This window comes from Ranitomeya imitator, chromosome 1 (assembly GCF_032444005.1).
Source record: "Ranitomeya imitator isolate aRanImi1 chromosome 1, aRanImi1.pri, whole genome shotgun sequence".
Classification (NCBI taxonomy): domain Eukaryota; kingdom Metazoa; phylum Chordata; class Amphibia; order Anura; family Dendrobatidae; genus Ranitomeya; species Ranitomeya imitator.
Window position 1 is genome coordinate 530,759,845 of NC_091282.1, and position 18,771 is coordinate 530,778,615.

Sequence of the window (18,771 nt, forward strand, 5' to 3'; positions counted from 1 at the left end):
TCAGTCCTTGTTCCAAGGGAAGCTGCCGAACTGGGATCACCGTCCTTGCGACCAGGGCACTTCAGATAACCCAGACCCGCAGACAGAACTGTAGCTTCCCCAACACAGTAGTCATCACAGGCTCTGCAGATACGACCTCTCCGTGCGCTATTCAGGAAGTCCAGTCCCAGGCACTTCCAACACACAGGCCCTCAGTCCATGGCCTCACCATGTGCTTCCAGGAATCCAGTCCACTCCAGGACATTCCAAACACAGACCATCCAGCCATCCAGGACTTTACACACTGATCATTCCAGTCCATACACTCTGAACATGTGACCCAAACCCTGGTCACATTATGTACCTGTAACCACCCCCATAGGTGGAAGGTGTGGGTGGTCCCGCCCAGCTCTCCGACTAACCCTGCAAGCCTCCCTTTTGACGACTGTATACAAATACTTGTGGGACTACATGTCCCAGACAACAATACTACAGGATTACAGCGCAGACTCCCTCTGCGACACATAGCGGCCAGGCATTTACAATCATGCTGGACACTGTCTCATTATCACCATTACAGATACGCCTCCATGTGTATCCTGAGGAGCACATACAGCACCCCCTGGCAGTAACATGGGTCACTGCATCACAGTGGATACTTCTTCCTCAGGGGTTGATGCTGTTCTTGCCTAGAAGCCTTCATCTGGTCGCATGATGACCTGAGGCTACTTTTCTAAAATCTTCTCTGCATCAAGCTGGCTCCGGAAGAGTGACGATACTTTCTTGAAGGAGCAATACACCCTGTGGTTATATACACTGATCACAAGAACCTCACCTATCTGCAATCTGCACAGCGACTTAACCCTTGACAAGCCAGGTGGTCTTTGTTCTTCGCTCCCTTCATTTTCAATCTCCATTTTTGTCCAGTTGATAAAAACAGCAAGGTGCTCTCTCCAGGTCCTTCCAGGCCTCCGACCAGGAGGAGGAGCTTTAACATATCATCAAGTCCTCCAAAATAATTACAGTCACTCTGTTGGACTCGTCTCGTCTTCCCTCCATTAAAAATTATGTAGTGGAACCTGATAGGAAGCAGGTTCTTCTCTGTGGTCACTCATGCCAGACAGAAAAAAAACGGTTTCCCTAATTTCCCAACACTATTGGTGGCTGACCCTGCGCTAAGACATTTTGGATTTCGTGTCTGCCTGTCCTTCGTGTGCCCAAAACAAGACTCCCATGTAGCTTCCAACCAGTCGGTTGCTTCCCTTGCCTTTGCCATCTGCTCCCTGGCAGCATATTGCTATGGATTTCATCACTGATCTGCCAGTATCAGCCAGGAGTACAGTCATCTGGGTGGTTGTGGATCACTTTTCCAAGATGGCCCACTTCACTCTGCTACCCGGTCTTCCATCTGTGCCAGTGCTGGCAAAAGAATTTATTTTACATATTTTTCTCCTTCATGGTCTCCCGTTCTGCATTGTCTCTGATAGAGGCACCCAGTTTACCTCTCATTTCTGGAGGGCTACCTGTAAGCTACTGAATGTTACCTTGGATTTCTCATCGTCCTACTATCCTCAGTCCAGTGGCCAGGTGGAGCAGGTCAGATCCTGACTAATTTCTTCTGGCACTTTGTTACTGCTCACCACAGTAACTGGGCCGAATTCCTGCCTTTGACCGAATTCTCATACAGTAACCATGTGAGTGCACCTAGTTATGCACCTCTTGGCTCTCCTTGGTCTCCGGCACAGAGGTTCCACCTCCCAGCCCTTTACAGTAGCTTTATCATCCTGGTATTTTATTTCTTACAAAGCCTCCATGCATTTACCTATATGTATACTACCTGTCACTTGAGTACATCCTATTTTTCCCTACATCTCCTTTCTTCTGCATCTGCACTTTATTGAGTTTTCTCAGCGTTAGTATTATATTAAGACGCCTTTATGCTGAATTACAATTTGTTGTGCACTTGCTGATCATTGTATCTTATGAGCTGTTATTTATCCCCCCACATCCGATCACTGGCTCGCTCTTCTTACCTGCATCTCAAAAACATATCTAGAATTCGCCCTTTTCTTACCTTCGACTCTGCAAAAACTCTTACTGTTTCACTTATTCATTCTCGTCTGGACTATTGTAACTCTCTACTAATCGGCCTCCCTCTTACCAAACTTTCCTGAATGCTGTCCTGAATGCTGCTGCCAGGATCATATTCCTCACCAACCGTTACACCGATGCCTCTACCCTGTGCCAGTCATTACACTGGTTACCCATCCACTCCAGAATCCAGTACAAAACTACTACCCTCATCCACAAAGCACTCCATGGCTCGGCACCACCCTACATCTCCTCTCTGGTCTCAGTCTACCACCCTACCCGTGCCCTCCGCTCCGCTAATGACCTCAGGTTAGCATCCTCAATAATCAGAACCTCCCACTCCCGTCTCCAAGACTTTACACATGCTGCGCCGATTCTTTGGAATGCACGACCTAGGTTAATACAATTAATCCCCAATCCCCACAGTTTTAAGCGTACCCTAAAAACTCATTTGTTCAGACTGGCCTACCGCCTCAATGTACAGGGTGGAGCGCGGTAATTTGCTTTTTTGCACTGCATGCTGTGGCGGCACTGTCGGTCGAAGAGAGGAGAGAGTGGGTGTGGCTTACAGTGGCTGATGGGAGATTTGTATTCCTCTGCCTTTCAGTTGCCATCATGCAGTGGACACGTGAGGAGAGGTCATTTTGTGTTGAAGAGTATTTTTCAAATGCCCACTCGATCATTACAGTGCAGCGTGCTTTTCGTTTACAATTCGCTGTTCCTCCACGCGGACGTGTTCCTGGACGGCAATCAATTGTAAATTGGGTGAATGCATTCAGAACAGCAGGGAATGTGTCATGTGTACGAAGGGGACCTGAGAGAAGGATTACAACACCACAAAACATCGAGAGAGTTAGAGCAGCAGTACTGCAATCTCCGAAACGCTCTGCTCGGAAACAATCATTTGCTCTTGGCATTTCAAGACGTTCTCTCCACCGGATTCTTCATGATGAACTGAATTTTCACCCGTATAAAATGTGCGTGGTCCAACATTTGTCAGCATGGGACTATTTGACACGGCGGACCTCTTGTGAAGACATGTTAGCAATGATACCCCGTGAGGCAATTGTGTTTTTTTCTGATGAGGCACATTTTCACCTCAGTGGGTGTGTAAACAAACAAAATATGCGTTACTGGAGTGAAACAAACCCCTGAGAAGTTCACGAGAGACCTCTGCATTCGGACCGCGTCACTGTGTGGTGCGCCATATCACGAGTAGGCATCATTGGTCCTTACTTTTTTCAGGATAATGGTCGTGCCATAACTGTGAACTCCGAACGGTACTTGTCTATGATACAGGATTATTTTCAGCCGGCTCTTGAGACAATGGAGCTAGAGGATACATGGTTCCAACAGGATGGTGCCACTGCACACACAGCGAGGGTTACCATGAATTGTTTGAGGCAAATGTTTCCTGGACGGCTTATCTCTTTGAGGGGAGATGTGAACTGGCCAGCACGCTCACCAGATTTTGCCCCATGCGATTTTTTTCCTTTAGGGTTACCTGACGTCTAAGGTGTATATCAACCGTCCCAACACCTTGGAAGACCTAAGGAACAATATTGAAGCTGAAATTGGCAGAATACCAGTGGACATGCTTGTTAGAGTTCATGAAAACTTCAGAAAACGTATGCAGCAGTGTGTGGATAGCGAAGGTCGACATTTGCCAGATACACTATTTAAAACTATGTAATTTAAAAATTCCATTACTGTTCAGTATAATTAAAATATAAAATAAATTTTGCTAATGATCATAATTTTTTTATTTCATTCCCAAATCAGCAAATTACCGCGCTCCACCCTGTATTAACCTAACGATCCCTGTGTGGCCTATTTAAAAAAATAAATAAAAAAAAAACTATTGTTTTTATTTATTTATTTTTTTTAAATAGGCAATCGGGTTCCTCGCATTATGTTCTCATTCACTTTATGCAGTATTAGCCCTCTGTGTCTGTACTGCTACATACTTAGGCAGTTAACTGGTTCATGCAGCTTTACATGAACACCCGAGCCTTACACTATGGCCGGTCCGAATAACTAAAGCAATTGTTACCATCCACCTCTCGTGTCTCCCCTTTTCCTCATAGTTTGTAAGCTTGCGAGCAGGGCCCTCATTCCTCTTGGTATCTGTTTTGAACTGTATTTCTGTTATGCTGTAATGTCTATTGTCTGTACAAGTCCCCTCTATAATTTGTAAAGCGCTGCGGAATATGTTGGCGCTATATAAATAAAAATTATTATTATATTATTATTATTATCCATAAGATCACTTTCTACTTGGGCACTTGGTACATGCACATAGCATATGACCTACTGACTTCCATGGTAACCCCTTTGATCATCTATGTACTTTTTTATGCACATTCATGTAAGAACATATTATACTAGTTTTCTATTTTGTACTCTGCCTTGCTGCTCTTTGTTTTCTTTTATCTCCATACACCAGCACTTTTTCATCTAGATGGTGCTTCAGATCACTATCTTGAAACATTTAGAGATTTGCCCACTAGATGGCTCTTTTTATATTGATGTCTATGTATCTCGGTGTTTCAGTCTGCACGTCTTGATGTCTCTGTATTTGTGCACCGTCTACGGTGTGGCATCCTCTTTGATGCCAGTGTATGGGTAAGAACCCGGATTGGGAATGATTGTTTCTCCTTAGATTTTTGGAGCCTCTGCATAGGGCCAAGTGACTTCTTCATACGGATTAAATATACCTCCGTGTTTCTGCCTGCCCATATTTGCACTATGCACTTTATTGTTATTTGTTTACGGCATCGGGTGTGACCCACACTGTATTTTGGTCTGTGCTACCCGGTCTTTCCCTGACTGAATTAGTTGGTATTTTTTGTATTTATATGAACTAATCTGTATATATTTATGTTTTGTGAATTGTGACATAATAAACTTGTAACTTGTTTAAATATGGACATATACTCCAGTGTTTTTTCTATGTACTATATAGGAGCTTCATTATACTATATGAGGCTACATTATACTATATGGGGACTGCATTATACTCTATGGGGGCTGCATTATACTCTATGGGGGCTGCATTATGCTCTATGGGGGACTGCATTATACGTTATGGTGCAGCTGCATTATACTCTATTGAGGACTATGGGATTCATTTACATTATATGTACTATACAGGAGCTGCATTATACTATATCGGGCTACATTATACTATATGGGGGCTGCTTTATACTCTATCAAGGACAATGGGAAGTGCATTATACTATATGTACTATATGGGCCCTGCATTATACTGTATCATGGACTATGGGGAATGCATTATACTATATGAAGGACTTTGGGGTGCATTATACTATGAGGAGTGCATTGTACTATATGGAGGACTATGGGGGTGCATTATACAATATGGAGGACTATGGGATGCATTATACTATATTGAGGACTATGGGGAGTGCATTATACTACAGAGAGGATATGGGGAATGTATTATACTATATGGAGACTACGAGGAGTGTATTGGACTATGGGGAGTGTATTATACTATATGAAGGACTATGGGAAGTGTATTATGGAGGGATATGGGGCACATTATACTATATGGAGTACTATGGCGTACATTATACTATATGGAGGACTATAGGGTGTGCATTATACAATATGGAGGACTAGGGTGTATTATACTAAACAAGCAAAATGCTGCCTAGTGATTGGATTGTTTATTCCGTAACAAAAATCATTGTTCTCAGCAGCACTTCGCCCTGTGCTGCTGATAACATTATACTGTATGTGAACAGATTGATCTACTAGTGATTGTTCTGTGCCCGTCATTCTTCCTGGTGTAAGGAGGCCGGGCAACAAGTGTTGAACGACTTCAATATTGTCGATCACTCTCTTTTAATGGCCTGAACTAAACGCATGTAAATACAGCCAAAATGTTTCTATGTGATGGTGCAATATGTTAGCATTTGGGACCCCATTTTAAACTTTTGCCCCATCCCACTTTGTCTGAAACCAGCCCTGCATGGAGCATAAGGGCATAATTGATAATCTTACTTAAACAAATTAGTGAAAAATCTGTATCATATAAAGATACACAAATTACTGGAAATGAAGAATAATGCTAAAGATCTGACAATACACAGCAAATATAAATCTTCATGAAGTGCGTATAATACTGTTGTTCACAAATGGGTTATCTCATATTGTGGCTAAAAAGAGTAATTCATTCTTAAAGGGAACCTGTCACCGCCCCCCCTCCCCCCTCTAGGCGTTTGAAACTAAAAGAGCCACCTTGTGCAGCAGTAATGCTGCATTCTGACAAGGTGGCTCTTTTAGTTATTGGTGCTGTAAATGCGGAAATAATCCGCTTTTTAATTTGCCCGAAATACCTGTCTTCAGTCCTGGAGGCAGGTCTTTCCCCCCCTGCTGCAGACGCCTCACAGCCATCACTCAAGTTTTCTTGGCACCGGGCACCGCCTCCTCAGCGCTGTTTGTTTTGAAATCTGCCGCTGGGGCAGGCGCAGTGAGCGCTGGGTGAGTGGCTTATACACGCAGTGCGCATGCCCAGGAATCCCAGCCCCGCAGTGTGAATAAATCATAAGACACTGAGGAGCTGGGATTCACAAGCAGCGCAGCCGCACAGGCGCAGTCAGCGAGACTGCATATGAGGACAGACGGGCAGTTTCAAACGCCTGGGAAGGGGGTGACAGGTCCCCTTTAAAGGGAATCTGCCAAGTCCAATAACCCCATTAACCTGCAGATATATGGTTAATGTTGATGCACCAATAGTGTGGCACCCAAGAGAAAATTAACTTTATTCCTCTCAAGACACAAAAAACATATGTGCTTCTGCCCTTAGACTTGAAATATAATCAGAGGAAAGATACCGCAGTTTTTCAGTTTGAAGAGAGGATGATCTGTAGGAAGCGGCTCAGGCACTGTTACATCAAGTCCAGCGGCTGCAATCTCTTTAGACACCAATGCCTGGTAAAGGTCCTCCTGGTTCACCACTGCTCCCCTGTGTGGTGAAGACATTTTACATACAAAAATTGATAAGCAATGAGATTTGGGTTAATAAAAATAAAGCGTTTGATGAATAAATAAAGGATTGCGACTCTCTTGATTTGTAAGCTACTAAATGCATCTCTGGGGGCGGTGATTACACAGTCATTTTTGGAGTGAGCAGTAAAATGTCTAGGTATAGATTATAAAGCCCCTGTTCAATTGCGCTAAATGTCAGCTGAACCTGTTGCACGATTGGCTGACCATGTAATGTGTATTGGGGCCTCCTGACTGTCACAGACAGATTCTTGTGGGACACAAGAATTGGGCACTTTGAATTTCAGACCATAAATCTTTTGTTCGGCAGGAGATGATTCTGACAGAGGCTCTTCCATCAGGAGCACTTAGCGGAGCCGAGCACTCCTGTGTACGAGGGAATCAGGAGGTATAGCTGTCAGCGAAATGAAAGTTTGTCCTACAGATATCTAAGGCCTCTTTCACACTAGCGTCGGAATCTCCCCGTCGCAATGCGTCGGGGAGAGATTCCGACGCTAGCGTTTGCTGCATTGCACAATGGGTGCAGCGGATGCATTTTTCCGGCGCATCTGTTGCCCCATTGTAAGGTGCGGAGAGGTGGGGGCGGAGTTCCGGCCAAGCATGCGCGGTCGGAAAAAGCGGTCCGTCAGGATAAAAAAACGTTACATGTAGCGTTTTTTTCTCCCGACGGTCCGCCAAAGCACGACGCATCTGTCGCAAGATGGATGCAAAGTGTGGCAATCCGTTGCAAATGCGTCGTCAATAGAAGTCTATGGGGAAAAAACGCATCCTGCAAGCACTTTTGCAGGATACGTTTTTTCTGCAAAACGACGCATTGTGACGGATTTAAAAAAACGCTAGTGTGAAAGTACCCTAATGTCTATGGCCAGCTCTAGTCATTTGGTGAGTGTGGGAAATCAGGATCAATTTTGTCATCTCAGTTCAAATTTTATGCTCTGAATATGTCACGTAGCACTTTTACACGGAAACTTTCCCCTACTCATTCCAAGTGCCTGAGAAAACTGGATTGGACCAAACACGTGGACACAGTCTCATAGTTATTAAGGTTGAAGGAAGACTTTAAGTCCATCTAGCTCAACCCATAGCCTAACCTAATATGCCCTAACATGTTGATCCAGAGGAAGGCAAAAAAAACCCATGTGGCAAATAGTAAGCTCCACTTTGGGGAAAAACATTCCTTCCCGACTCCACATACGGCAATCAGACTAGTTCCCTGGATCAACACCCTATCAAGGAATCTAGTATATATAACCTTCTTAAATTTAATTAACGAATCACTCATTACAACATCATACGGCAGAGAGTTCCATAGTGTCACTGCTCTTACAGTAAAGAATCTGCGTCTGTTATTATGCTTAAACCTTCTTTCCTCCAGACGAAGAGGCTACCCCCTTGTCCCTGTCTCAGGTCTATGATTAAAAAGATCATCAGAAAGGTCTTTGTACTGTCCCCTCATATATTTATACATTAAAATAAGATCACCCCTTAGCCTTCGTTTTTCCAAACTAAATAGCCCCAAGTGTAATAACCTATCTTGGTATTGCAGACCCCCCAGTCCTCTAATAACCTTGGTCGCTCTTCTCTGCACCTGCTCCAGTTCAGCTATGTCTTTCTTATACACCGGAGACCAGAACTGTGCACAGTATTCTAAGTGTGGTCGAACTAGTGACTTGTATAGAGGTAAAAATTATGTTCTCCTCATGAGCATCTATGCCTCTTTTAATGCATCCCATTATTTTATTTGCCTTTGTAGCAGCTGACTGACACTGGCCACTAAATGTGAGTTTGTCATCCACCCAAACTCCCAGGTCTTTTTCATTGACTGTTTTGCCCCGAGTTTTAGAATTAAGCACATAGTTATACATCTTATTATTTCTACCCAAGTGCATGACCTTACATTTATCCCCATTAAAGCTCATTTGCCATTTATCAGCCCAAGCTTCTAGTTTACATAAATCATCCTGTAATATAAAATTGTCCTCCTCTGTATTGATTACCCTGCAGAGTTTAGTGTCATCTGCAAATATTGAAATTCTACTCTATATGCCCCCTACAGGGTCATTAATAAATATGTTAAAAAGAAGAGGGCCCAATACTGACCCCTGTGGTACCCCACTGCTAACCGAGACCCAGTCTGAGTGTGCTCCATTAATAACCACCCTTTGTTTCCTATCCCTGAGCCAGCTCTTAACCCACATACACATATTTTCCCCTATCCCCATTATTCTAATTTTATGTATCAACCTTTTGTGTGTGACGACCCCGACAGCACCATATCAAAAGCTTTTGAAAAGTCCATATACACTACGTCCAATGGGTTCCCTTGGTCCAGTCCGGAACTTACCTGTTCAAAGAAATTGATGAGATTAGTCTGACCGGAACGGTCCCTAGTAAACCCATGCTGATATTGGGTCATGAGGTTATTCCTCTTCAGATAATGCAGCATAGCATCTCTTAGAATGCCCTCCAGAATTTTACCCGCAGTAGAGGTTAAGCTTACTGGCCTATAATTTCCGAGTTCAGTTTTTGTCCCCTTTTTGAATATTGGCACCACATTTGCTATACGCCAGTCCTGTGGTACAGACCCTGTTATTATGGAGTCTTTAAAGATTAAAAATAACGGTCTATCAATGACTGTACTTAATTCCTGCAGTACTCGGGGGTGTATCCCATCCGGGCCCAGAGATTTGTCAATTTTAGTGATTTTTAGATGCCACCGTACATCGTAATTTTTGTTATCACTGATCATATTGTCTGCCATGGGATTTTCTTGAGTAAATACTGATGAAAAAAAGTCATTTAGCATATTGGCTTTTTCCTCATCCTCATCCACCATTTCACCCAGACTATTTTTAAGGGGGCCAAAACTATCATTTTTTAGTTTCTTACTATTTACGTAGTTAAAGAATATTTTGGGATTATTTTTACTCTCTCTGACAATGAGTCTCTCTGTCTCAAGCTTTGCTGCCTTGATTTGCTTTTTACATAATTTATTTAATTTTCTGTATTTATTTAATGCCTCATTACTACCTACTTCCTTTAATTCTCTAAATTCTTTCATTTTGTCACTTATTGCGCCCCTTACAGCTCTATTTAGCCATATTGGTTTCCGCCTATTCCTAGTTTGTTTATTCCCATACGGAATATACTGTGCACAGGTCCTATCCAGGATGCTAATAAACGTCTCCCATTTTCTTTGTGTATTTTTATGTCTCAGGATATCGTCCCAGTTAATTGCACCAAGATCCTCTCTTATCCGTTGGAAATTTGCCCTCCTGAAGTTTAGTGTCCTTGTAACCCCTCTACTACACATCTTATTAAAGGATACATGAAAACTTCTTATTTTGTGATCACTATTCCCCAAGTGACCCCCATATCTTATATTTGATATGCGGTCTGGCCTGTTGGTTAATATTAGGTCTAGCAGTGCCCCCCTTCTTGTTGGGTCCTGAACCAGTTGTGAAAGGTAATTGTCTCTCATAGTTGTCAAAAACCGATTACCTTTGCTGGAACGGCAGGTTTCTGTTCCCCAATCTATTTCAGGGTAGTTGAAGTCCCCCATAATAATGACTTCTCCTTGAGTCGCAGCTTCATCTATTTGCTTTACGAGGCTATTCTCCATTGCTTCCATTATTTTTGGAGATTTATAACAAACCCCTATCAGTAATTTATTATTTTTCCCCCTCCCCTTATCTCCACCCACAGGGACTCTACATTTTCATTAAGTTCACCTATATTATCACGCAGGATGGGTTTTAAGGATGATTTTACATATAGACACACCCCTCCCCCTCGCTTATTCGTTCGGCCATTTCTGAACAGACTATAACCCTGTAAGTTAACATCTATCTCTAAATCCCACCAAACAGTTGCGTGCTTCTTGGCATAAAGCCCTTTCTGCCAGGGGTGTATATAAACCTCACCCGCATTTCATTAAAGTGGAATCTTTTGCTAAACACTACGTGTGTGCGTGTGCTGTAATGATTCTCCGAGCTCGTTCATCACAACACCTCTAATTTGGACTTGCACATCAGTTCTGGTGGGCCCATCGTGGTATTGTATGCCATGTCTCCTGCACGTGACCGAGGACCACTATATGCTCTTATCATTAGTGTCACCTGCTGGTGTTTATAAAGATTGCACTGCTTTTCATGTTGGCGAAGAGCTGTTTATTGCAGATCCCTTGTGTTTCAGGTGTTAACGCACAGCAAACAAGAAGGAAATCGGACCGCTTGGCCAGTTCAACCAAGGAAACTGTAATAAAAAAAAAATCAGAGTAGACTGTTACTAATGTGCTGCAAAGGGTATAGTCTCCTTTATTTTTCCCCTATTATTTAATGGTTGAAAATTAAAGGGAACCCATCACATTGTACAGTACATGCGGATATAATGACAACCTGGTATAGAGGAGAAGATCAGTTTTTAATTAATTGAAATCCTTAGTGTTTGTATACATGTGAGTCAAGTGGGCGGTCCTACTAGTGATTGACAGCTATCTCTTTATGCCCAGTCATGCAAGGAAGACTGTCAATGACTGCATAGAACCGCCCATTGGACTCACATGCATCAAGCAGTTCATGACACTTTACTGCTGTCAAACTGCTAAATGAAGCAACACTTTTGCAAAACTTGTAGTTGCATGAACAATTTGCTACTTTTCTTATTTTTTACACCAGTCCCAAACAGGTCCACCAAATTTATTTTATTTTTTTTTAAAGTGGAGGAAGCAAAAACCAAACTAAAAAATACATACTAATTAATGGCACAATAATGGCATAAAATGCTACAGAAAGGTGCTCCAATCACGGACTGCGATACACGGTCTGTGGTGGTGCCCAGTACCTAAAGGATACGCCAAATTCATTCAAGAGGAACATGCCTTCTAAAGAATTTGATCATGCCAAAATTGCACAGTGGTGTCGAGTAGGGATTAAGTAATATTTTAAATCCAATAGACAAAGGACAAAAAATATCATTTTAACCAATTTAAAATAAAACATACTTTAAATTTTAACTGTTCTTTATTGGTCCTACTCCTATCTATGTCTAAATGTATTCAAGCAGTCAGATTGATGTAATGCCATTCAATTGTAATATACTGTACATATGGATGAATCTACCTATTTGTAGTTACATGGGTGTACTGCTCCAGTAGCCTCACATTGATAACTAGTATAGAGCAAACGGACTGCGGCCCATTATGCAACCATCCGGGACTGTATCCTATTTTGTAATGTTTAATGTCAGAGGAACAAGGGGCTATTAAAATAAAAAAAGAGAAACATATGATTTGCTCCAGTTACTCATATTTTTAATTTAACAATTAAAAGTTTTTTGCTTTTTTGGATTGGTTATAATGGGATTTTTTTAGCCTTTGGCTACTGGATTTAAAAAATTCTAATTAATTCATCACAACTTACTCTAGCAGACCATTCATCATACCTGGCATGCAAAACTTCAGTATTGATGAATCGGTGCCTAAATGCTTTTTGATTTTTAAACCAATGTCTGGCAACCTGTCCACACTGCCAAAAGTACCAATACCTGGTTTAAAAACAACAGTATCACTGTGCTTGATTGGCCAGCAAACTCGCCTGACCTTGACTAACCCCATAGAGAATCTATGGGGTATTGTCAAGAGGAAGATGAGAGACACCAGACTCAACAATGCAGACCAGCTGAAGGCTGCTATCAAAGCAACCTGGGCTTCCATAACACCTCAGCAGTGCCACAGGCTAGTCGCCTCCATGTCGCGCCGCATTGATACAGTTATTGATGCAAAAGGAGCCCTGACCAAGTATTGAGTGCATTTACTGAACATACATTTCAGTAGGCCAACATTTTGGATTTTAAAATAATTTTTCAAGCTGGTGGTATAAACAATTCTAATTTACTGAGAAAATGACATTTGGGTTTTAATTGGCTGTAAGCCATAATCATCAACATTAACAGAAATAAACACTTGAAATACATCACTCTAGTTGTAATGACTCTATATAATATATGAGTCTCAGTTTTTATATTGAAGAACTGAAATAAATTAACTTTTTGATGATATTCTAATTTAGTGAGTAGCACTTATATGTGTGATCAGTACAGAGGACTGGCACATGACTTATTCCTTCCAAAGACCGTAATAAGGACCAGGGGGCACTCACTACGGGTGGAAGAAAGGCGATTCCGGCAGCTAAATAGAAAAAATTTCTTTACAGTTAGAGCAGTCAGACTGTGGAATTACCTATCACAAGAGGTAGTAATGGTAAACACTATAACAGCTTTTAAAATAGGGCTGAATGATTTCCTCAATACACATAATAATGTGGATTAATGGTCATTTAGTGACAAAATGAACAATTGGTGGAGAAAGGTCGAACTTGATGGACCTAGGTCTTTTTTCAACCTATGTAACTATGAAAAAATATAAAGCTTGAAATCACCTCCTTTTGGCCACATTGATATTAAAACCAAAAAATTACAAATATTTTGTATCGGTGCGTTCATAAACGATACAAAAGATATATAAAAAGAACGAATCCATTCGGTCAACTTGGTAACGAGAAAAAAATCAAAACTCCAGAATTACGTTTTTTGGTCGCTGCAATATTGCAATAAAAATGCAACAACAGGCGATCAAAACATCATATCTACCCCAAAATGGTATCAATAACATCAACTAGGCACCCAAAAAAATAAGCTTTCTCCCATCCCCAGATCCCGAAAAATGGAGATGCTACAGGTCTTAGAAAATAGCGTTTTTTTTTTACAAAGTTTGGATATTATCCACCACTTACCGTATATACTCGAGTATAAGCCGAGATTTTCAGCCCATTTTTTTGGGCTGAAAGTCCCCCTCTCGGCTTATACTCGAGTCATACCCAGTGGTCTGCAGGGGAGGGGGAGCGGGGGGCTGTCTAATTATACTCACCTACTCCTGGCGCGGTCCCTGCAGGTCCCTGGTTCCCGGCGCTGCAGCTTCTTCCTGTACTGAGCGGTCACATGGTACCGCTCATTACAGTAATGAATATGCGGCTCCACCTCCCATAGGGGTGAGCCGCATATTCATTACTGTAATGAGCGGTAACGGTGACCGCTCAATACAGGAAGAAGCTGCCGGCACCGGGAAGCAGGGACCATGCCAGGATCAGGTGAGTATAACGGGGAGGGGAGCGCTGCGCAATATTCACCTGCTCCTCGTTCCGGCGCCGCTCCGTCTTTAGCATCTTCTGCAGTGACGCTCAGATCAGAGGGCGCGATGACATGGTTAGTGTGCCCCCTCTGCCTGAACGTCAGTGCTGAAGATGGAGCGGCGCCGGAACGAGGAGCAGGTGAATATTGAAAGTGCTGGGGGCCTGAGCGACAGAGAGGTGTGGATCGCCCCCACGTAAGGGCAACGGGGTATTCGGTACCGGGTCCTTCAGTTCCCTCAGCGAGGATGTCACGGTGGCCCGACCCGGACTGTGGCCCTATGAGGGGCGCCCAATAAAAGGCAGAGTTCGTAGATAACGGTAGTGTTCATGACGCCACCTGTGGTATTCGGTCAGGGTGACCGACGCTGCTTAGGGGTCCGCTGGGGTGATGGAATGGCAGCTAAATTGTATACCTTCCCACAGGTGAAGTATATCCCCAGGGCTTCCCAGAAGTGTAGATGATGATGGTGGATGGTGCAAGGCGCGGTAAATAACGAGGACACAAAGGGTGCAGTCTCTTTATCTTTACTGAAGGCTTCAGCATCCACAGTCCAGAGTGCCGGATGACAGGGTAGGCAGGGTCCGGCTGGTCTGATGGCAATTCCAGAGTCCCCTTATCCAGGTGGAAATCAGTAGCCTTCCCCTTGCGCACAGTAACGTAGTAGGTCCCTACTTGCATTAGCTACCATAAGGCCCTCACTGTTGTTACTTCTCTGTCTCTGTCCCCCAGATGGATAGGACAAACCCGTATGACGGTGGTGGCCTGAGGCTATTTTATAGCGACCCTAGAGATGCCCCTCCTCCGCGTTGCCACCTTGTCTGCTTAGGTGTTTAGGTTGGACAGCCAACTTGGAATCAACTGCCCTGCCGGTCTCTGAAGTAAAGTGTAGAGTCTATTATTCCCTCGGTGTTCCGGCCACCGGATCTGCACTCAGATGGAGGCAGCCTGCTTCTAGCTGGTCTCCCACTGTTGTTTCACTCCTGTTGCTATGACTTCTGTGCTCACTCACTATGGCACACTTCCTTTCTTATCCTTTTTTAGGAGGCTGCCGCATGGGTTGCAGGCGCAGCTCCGTGTCCTTCTTTCCCACTGAGCCGCTGATGTTCTTCCTTGTTCCTCTGTCTGCCTGACAGGAATTCCCTGGGCCGAGCCCAGGCTGCTTCTCTCCCTCTCCTTCTCCTGGCTCTAACTGACTGACTTCCTAACCAACCCACCAGTTTTACCCTTTCTGAGGAGTGGCCTAGTACATAGAACCCTTAGCTCCCCCTGGTGGACCGGCGTGTGAAGTGTGTGTGTGGCTGTGATACCTGGCAGGGTGAACTCCTTTGGTGCCATCAGACGTAACATCACTCCCCCTGGTGGAAGAACGACATTACTGCAACGACCTGGACTCTGGGGCGCTGCAGGTGAGTATGTGATTTTTTTTATCGCAACAACAGCATATGGGCAAGTGTCTGTATGTAGCATCTTATGGGGCCACAACGTTTGTGCAGCACTATATGGGGCAAGTGTCTGTATGGAGCATCTTATAGGGCCATAACGTTTGTGCAGCACTATATGGGGCAAATGTCTGTATGAGGCCATAATCAGCATTTGTGCAGCATTATATGGGGCAAGTGTCTGTATGGAGCATCTTATGGGGCCATAACGTTTGTGCAGCACTATATGGGGCAAGTGTCTGTATGAGGCCATAATTAGCATTTGTGCAGCATTATATGGGGCAAGTGTCTGTATGGAGCATCTTATGGGGCCATAATCAACGTTTGTGCAGCACTACATGGGGCAAATATCTTTATGGAGCATCTTATGGGGCCATTATTAACCTTTATGCAGGATTATATGGGGCATATTTTAATATGGAGCATCTTATGGGGCCATCATAAACTTTATGGAGCATTATATGGGGCTCCTGATTCAATATGGATATTCAAAAACACTTAACCTACTGATGTCTCATTTAATTTTACTTTTATTGGTATCTATTTTTACTTATACTCGAGTCATTAAGTTTTCCCAGTTTTTTGTGGCAAAATTAGGGGGGTCGGCTTATACTCGGGTCGGCTTATACTCGAGTATATATGGTAAATAAAAAAGAACCTAGACATGTTTTGTATTTACAAACTCATAATGACCTGGAAAACCATCATCGCTGGTCAGTTTTATCATTTAGTGGACATAAAAAAAAAAACGATTGTGGAATTGCACAATTTTTTTGCAATTTCACCACACTTGGAATTTTTTTCCTGCTTTCCAGTACACTATATGGTAAAATCAATGGTATTGTTCAGAAGTTCAACTCGTCCTGCAAAAAAACGAGCCCTCATGTGGCCATATTGACAGAAAAATAAAAAAAGTTATGGCTCTGGAAAGAAGAAAACGCAAAAATAGAAAATCCCAAGGTCGTGAAGGGGATAATGACACCATTTATTTTATCATACAGTGTACTGGAATACAGGAGCAAAAATTCCAAGTGCAGTAAAATCATAGGAAAAAAAATGCAATTTCCCCATTGTTTTTTGTGTTTTGTTTTTTTATGGCATCTGCTATGAGGTAATATACTGGTCAACATTATTCTCCAGAACAGCATAGCTGAGGCAACACCAAAACTATGGGTTTTATTTTATCTTGGTGGTGGAAATTAAAAAAAAAAATAGTAATATATTTTTTGAGACCTGTCACAGAAAATATTAAAATCTCTGAAGTCCTTAGTGAGGGTGCATTCACCCTTTCCCTCCTCCTCTCACAACAAATTTTAGCAGCAAAAATAGCTGCCAGTCTGAGTCTCCTAGAATTAGACTGGTACAATGGGCATAAAGAAGCAGGAAATTAGGTATAACTGGATAGTGACAATCTTAGGCCTCTTTCACATGTCCAGATAATTCCGGTACCGGAGAAATCGGTACCGGAGTTATCCGTGTCCGTGTGTCCCTGTGCTCACGTGGCACATCAGTGTGGCACATCAGTGTGGCACACGTGCGGCAGCTGTGTGCCGCCTGTGTGCCGCCTGAGGACCACACGGACCATGCAGGAGACAGCGCTACAGTTAAACGCTGTCCCCTGCTTTTGGTGCTGAAGCCGGCATTCATTCCTTTTCCCCAGCAGTGCTTGTTGGAGAGAAGGAATGAAAAATCAAGGTTTTTTATTTTTTTAGTTAAAAATAAAGTTTGTGGGTCACCTCCCGCTTCCCATCCCCTGTGCACCCAGCTCCAGCGATGTCTCCTCTCAGCGGCCGCTGGCAGCTTGTCCGTGTGTAAGCGGTTACGTGGTACCGCTCATTACAGTGATGAATATGCCCAGAGCCTGCGCACTGCAGTACTTTGCTCTGCCCTCAACAGGGCAATGCCAGGGAGCCTGTGAAGCAAGCAGGAGGGGGCATCACAAGAAGATGGGAGGTCTGGGCCGCCCTGCAGGTGAGTATAATACTGCGATGACACCCTCCTGCTTCTTCATCCCTCCCCGTACACCTGCGCAGGAGCGTGGTGCCGGGGAGCCATGACACAAGCAGGAGGGCGGCGATCATAAGAAGATGGGAGGCGCTGGACCCGTACCGCCCTTCAGGTGAGTATAGTAAAAGTTATTTTTCTTCTCTTGTAGGTTGGATTGGGGGCTTATCTACAGCATTATAGAATGCCTTAGATAAGCCCAGAAAGGCGGTTGCCGTATCTTATATCGGCCAAACCTGGTGACAGGTTCCCTTTAATGGTAGATTAATTTTAACATTGTGAGATAGAATATCAAAAATAAAATCCAGAAAACCACATTGTATAAATTATATAAATGTATTTGCATTTTGCAGTGAGAAATAAGTATTTGATTTCTCTGGCAAACAAGAATCAACTACTGCAACTTCCTATTCTGTGGCCTTCCTTCTAAGGCTGGAGTCACATACAATGTATAAAAAAATCTATCCGATTTTGTCTGCCGAAAATTGCACAAATGTTCTCCGTATGGTGATCCGTATGTCATCCGTGTGCAATGCCAGTATGCGTTTTTTTCTCAAAAAAGTATCCGTGTGTTATCCGTATGTCATTTGTATGGTGAGATTTTCTCACACACTTGCAAAATGGCTGAGCCAATTTCCTGTCACCTGCCCAATGCCTGAGAATTTCTCTCGCAAGTCACACGCATGGTCCGTGTGCTGTGCGATTTTTTTTTTTCTTGCACCCATAGACTTGCGTTGGCGCTTCTCAGCTGAGATACGCGGACAATCGCAACATGCTGCGATTTCACTCGCAAGTATAATACGGACGAGAAAAAAACGGATGATGGGAGCTGCCCCATAGATTAACATTGGTCCGAGGGGTATGCGATTTTTTTATCGCTTAGCACTCGTCCGTATTACGCTGTAGTGTGACCCCGGCCTAACACTATCACACCCATCCAATCTATCCTAAATTCTGCTGCCTGACTAATTCACTTGTCACCCAGCTATTCCTCGACTTCTCCCAGCGTCGGACTGGAGTAGTTTGGGCCCACCAG

General features: G+C 43.4%; 1 protein-coding gene across 1 annotated transcript in view; it reads right to left on the reverse strand.

The window, feature by feature from the left end:
- Positions 1–18,771, reverse strand: part of LOC138677333 (glyoxylate reductase/hydroxypyruvate reductase-like) — a 137,691-nt gene that overhangs the window by 22,852 nt on the left and 96,068 nt on the right. Inside the window, exons 7-8 of the mRNA XM_069767386.1 lie at positions 11,223–11,358; positions 6,933–7,063 (exon numbers count right to left, since the gene is read on the reverse strand). Coding sequence (XP_069623487.1) covers positions 6,933–7,063; positions 11,223–11,358 — 267 coding nt within the window. The remainder of the gene's footprint in view (positions 1–6,932; positions 7,064–11,222; positions 11,359–18,771) is intronic.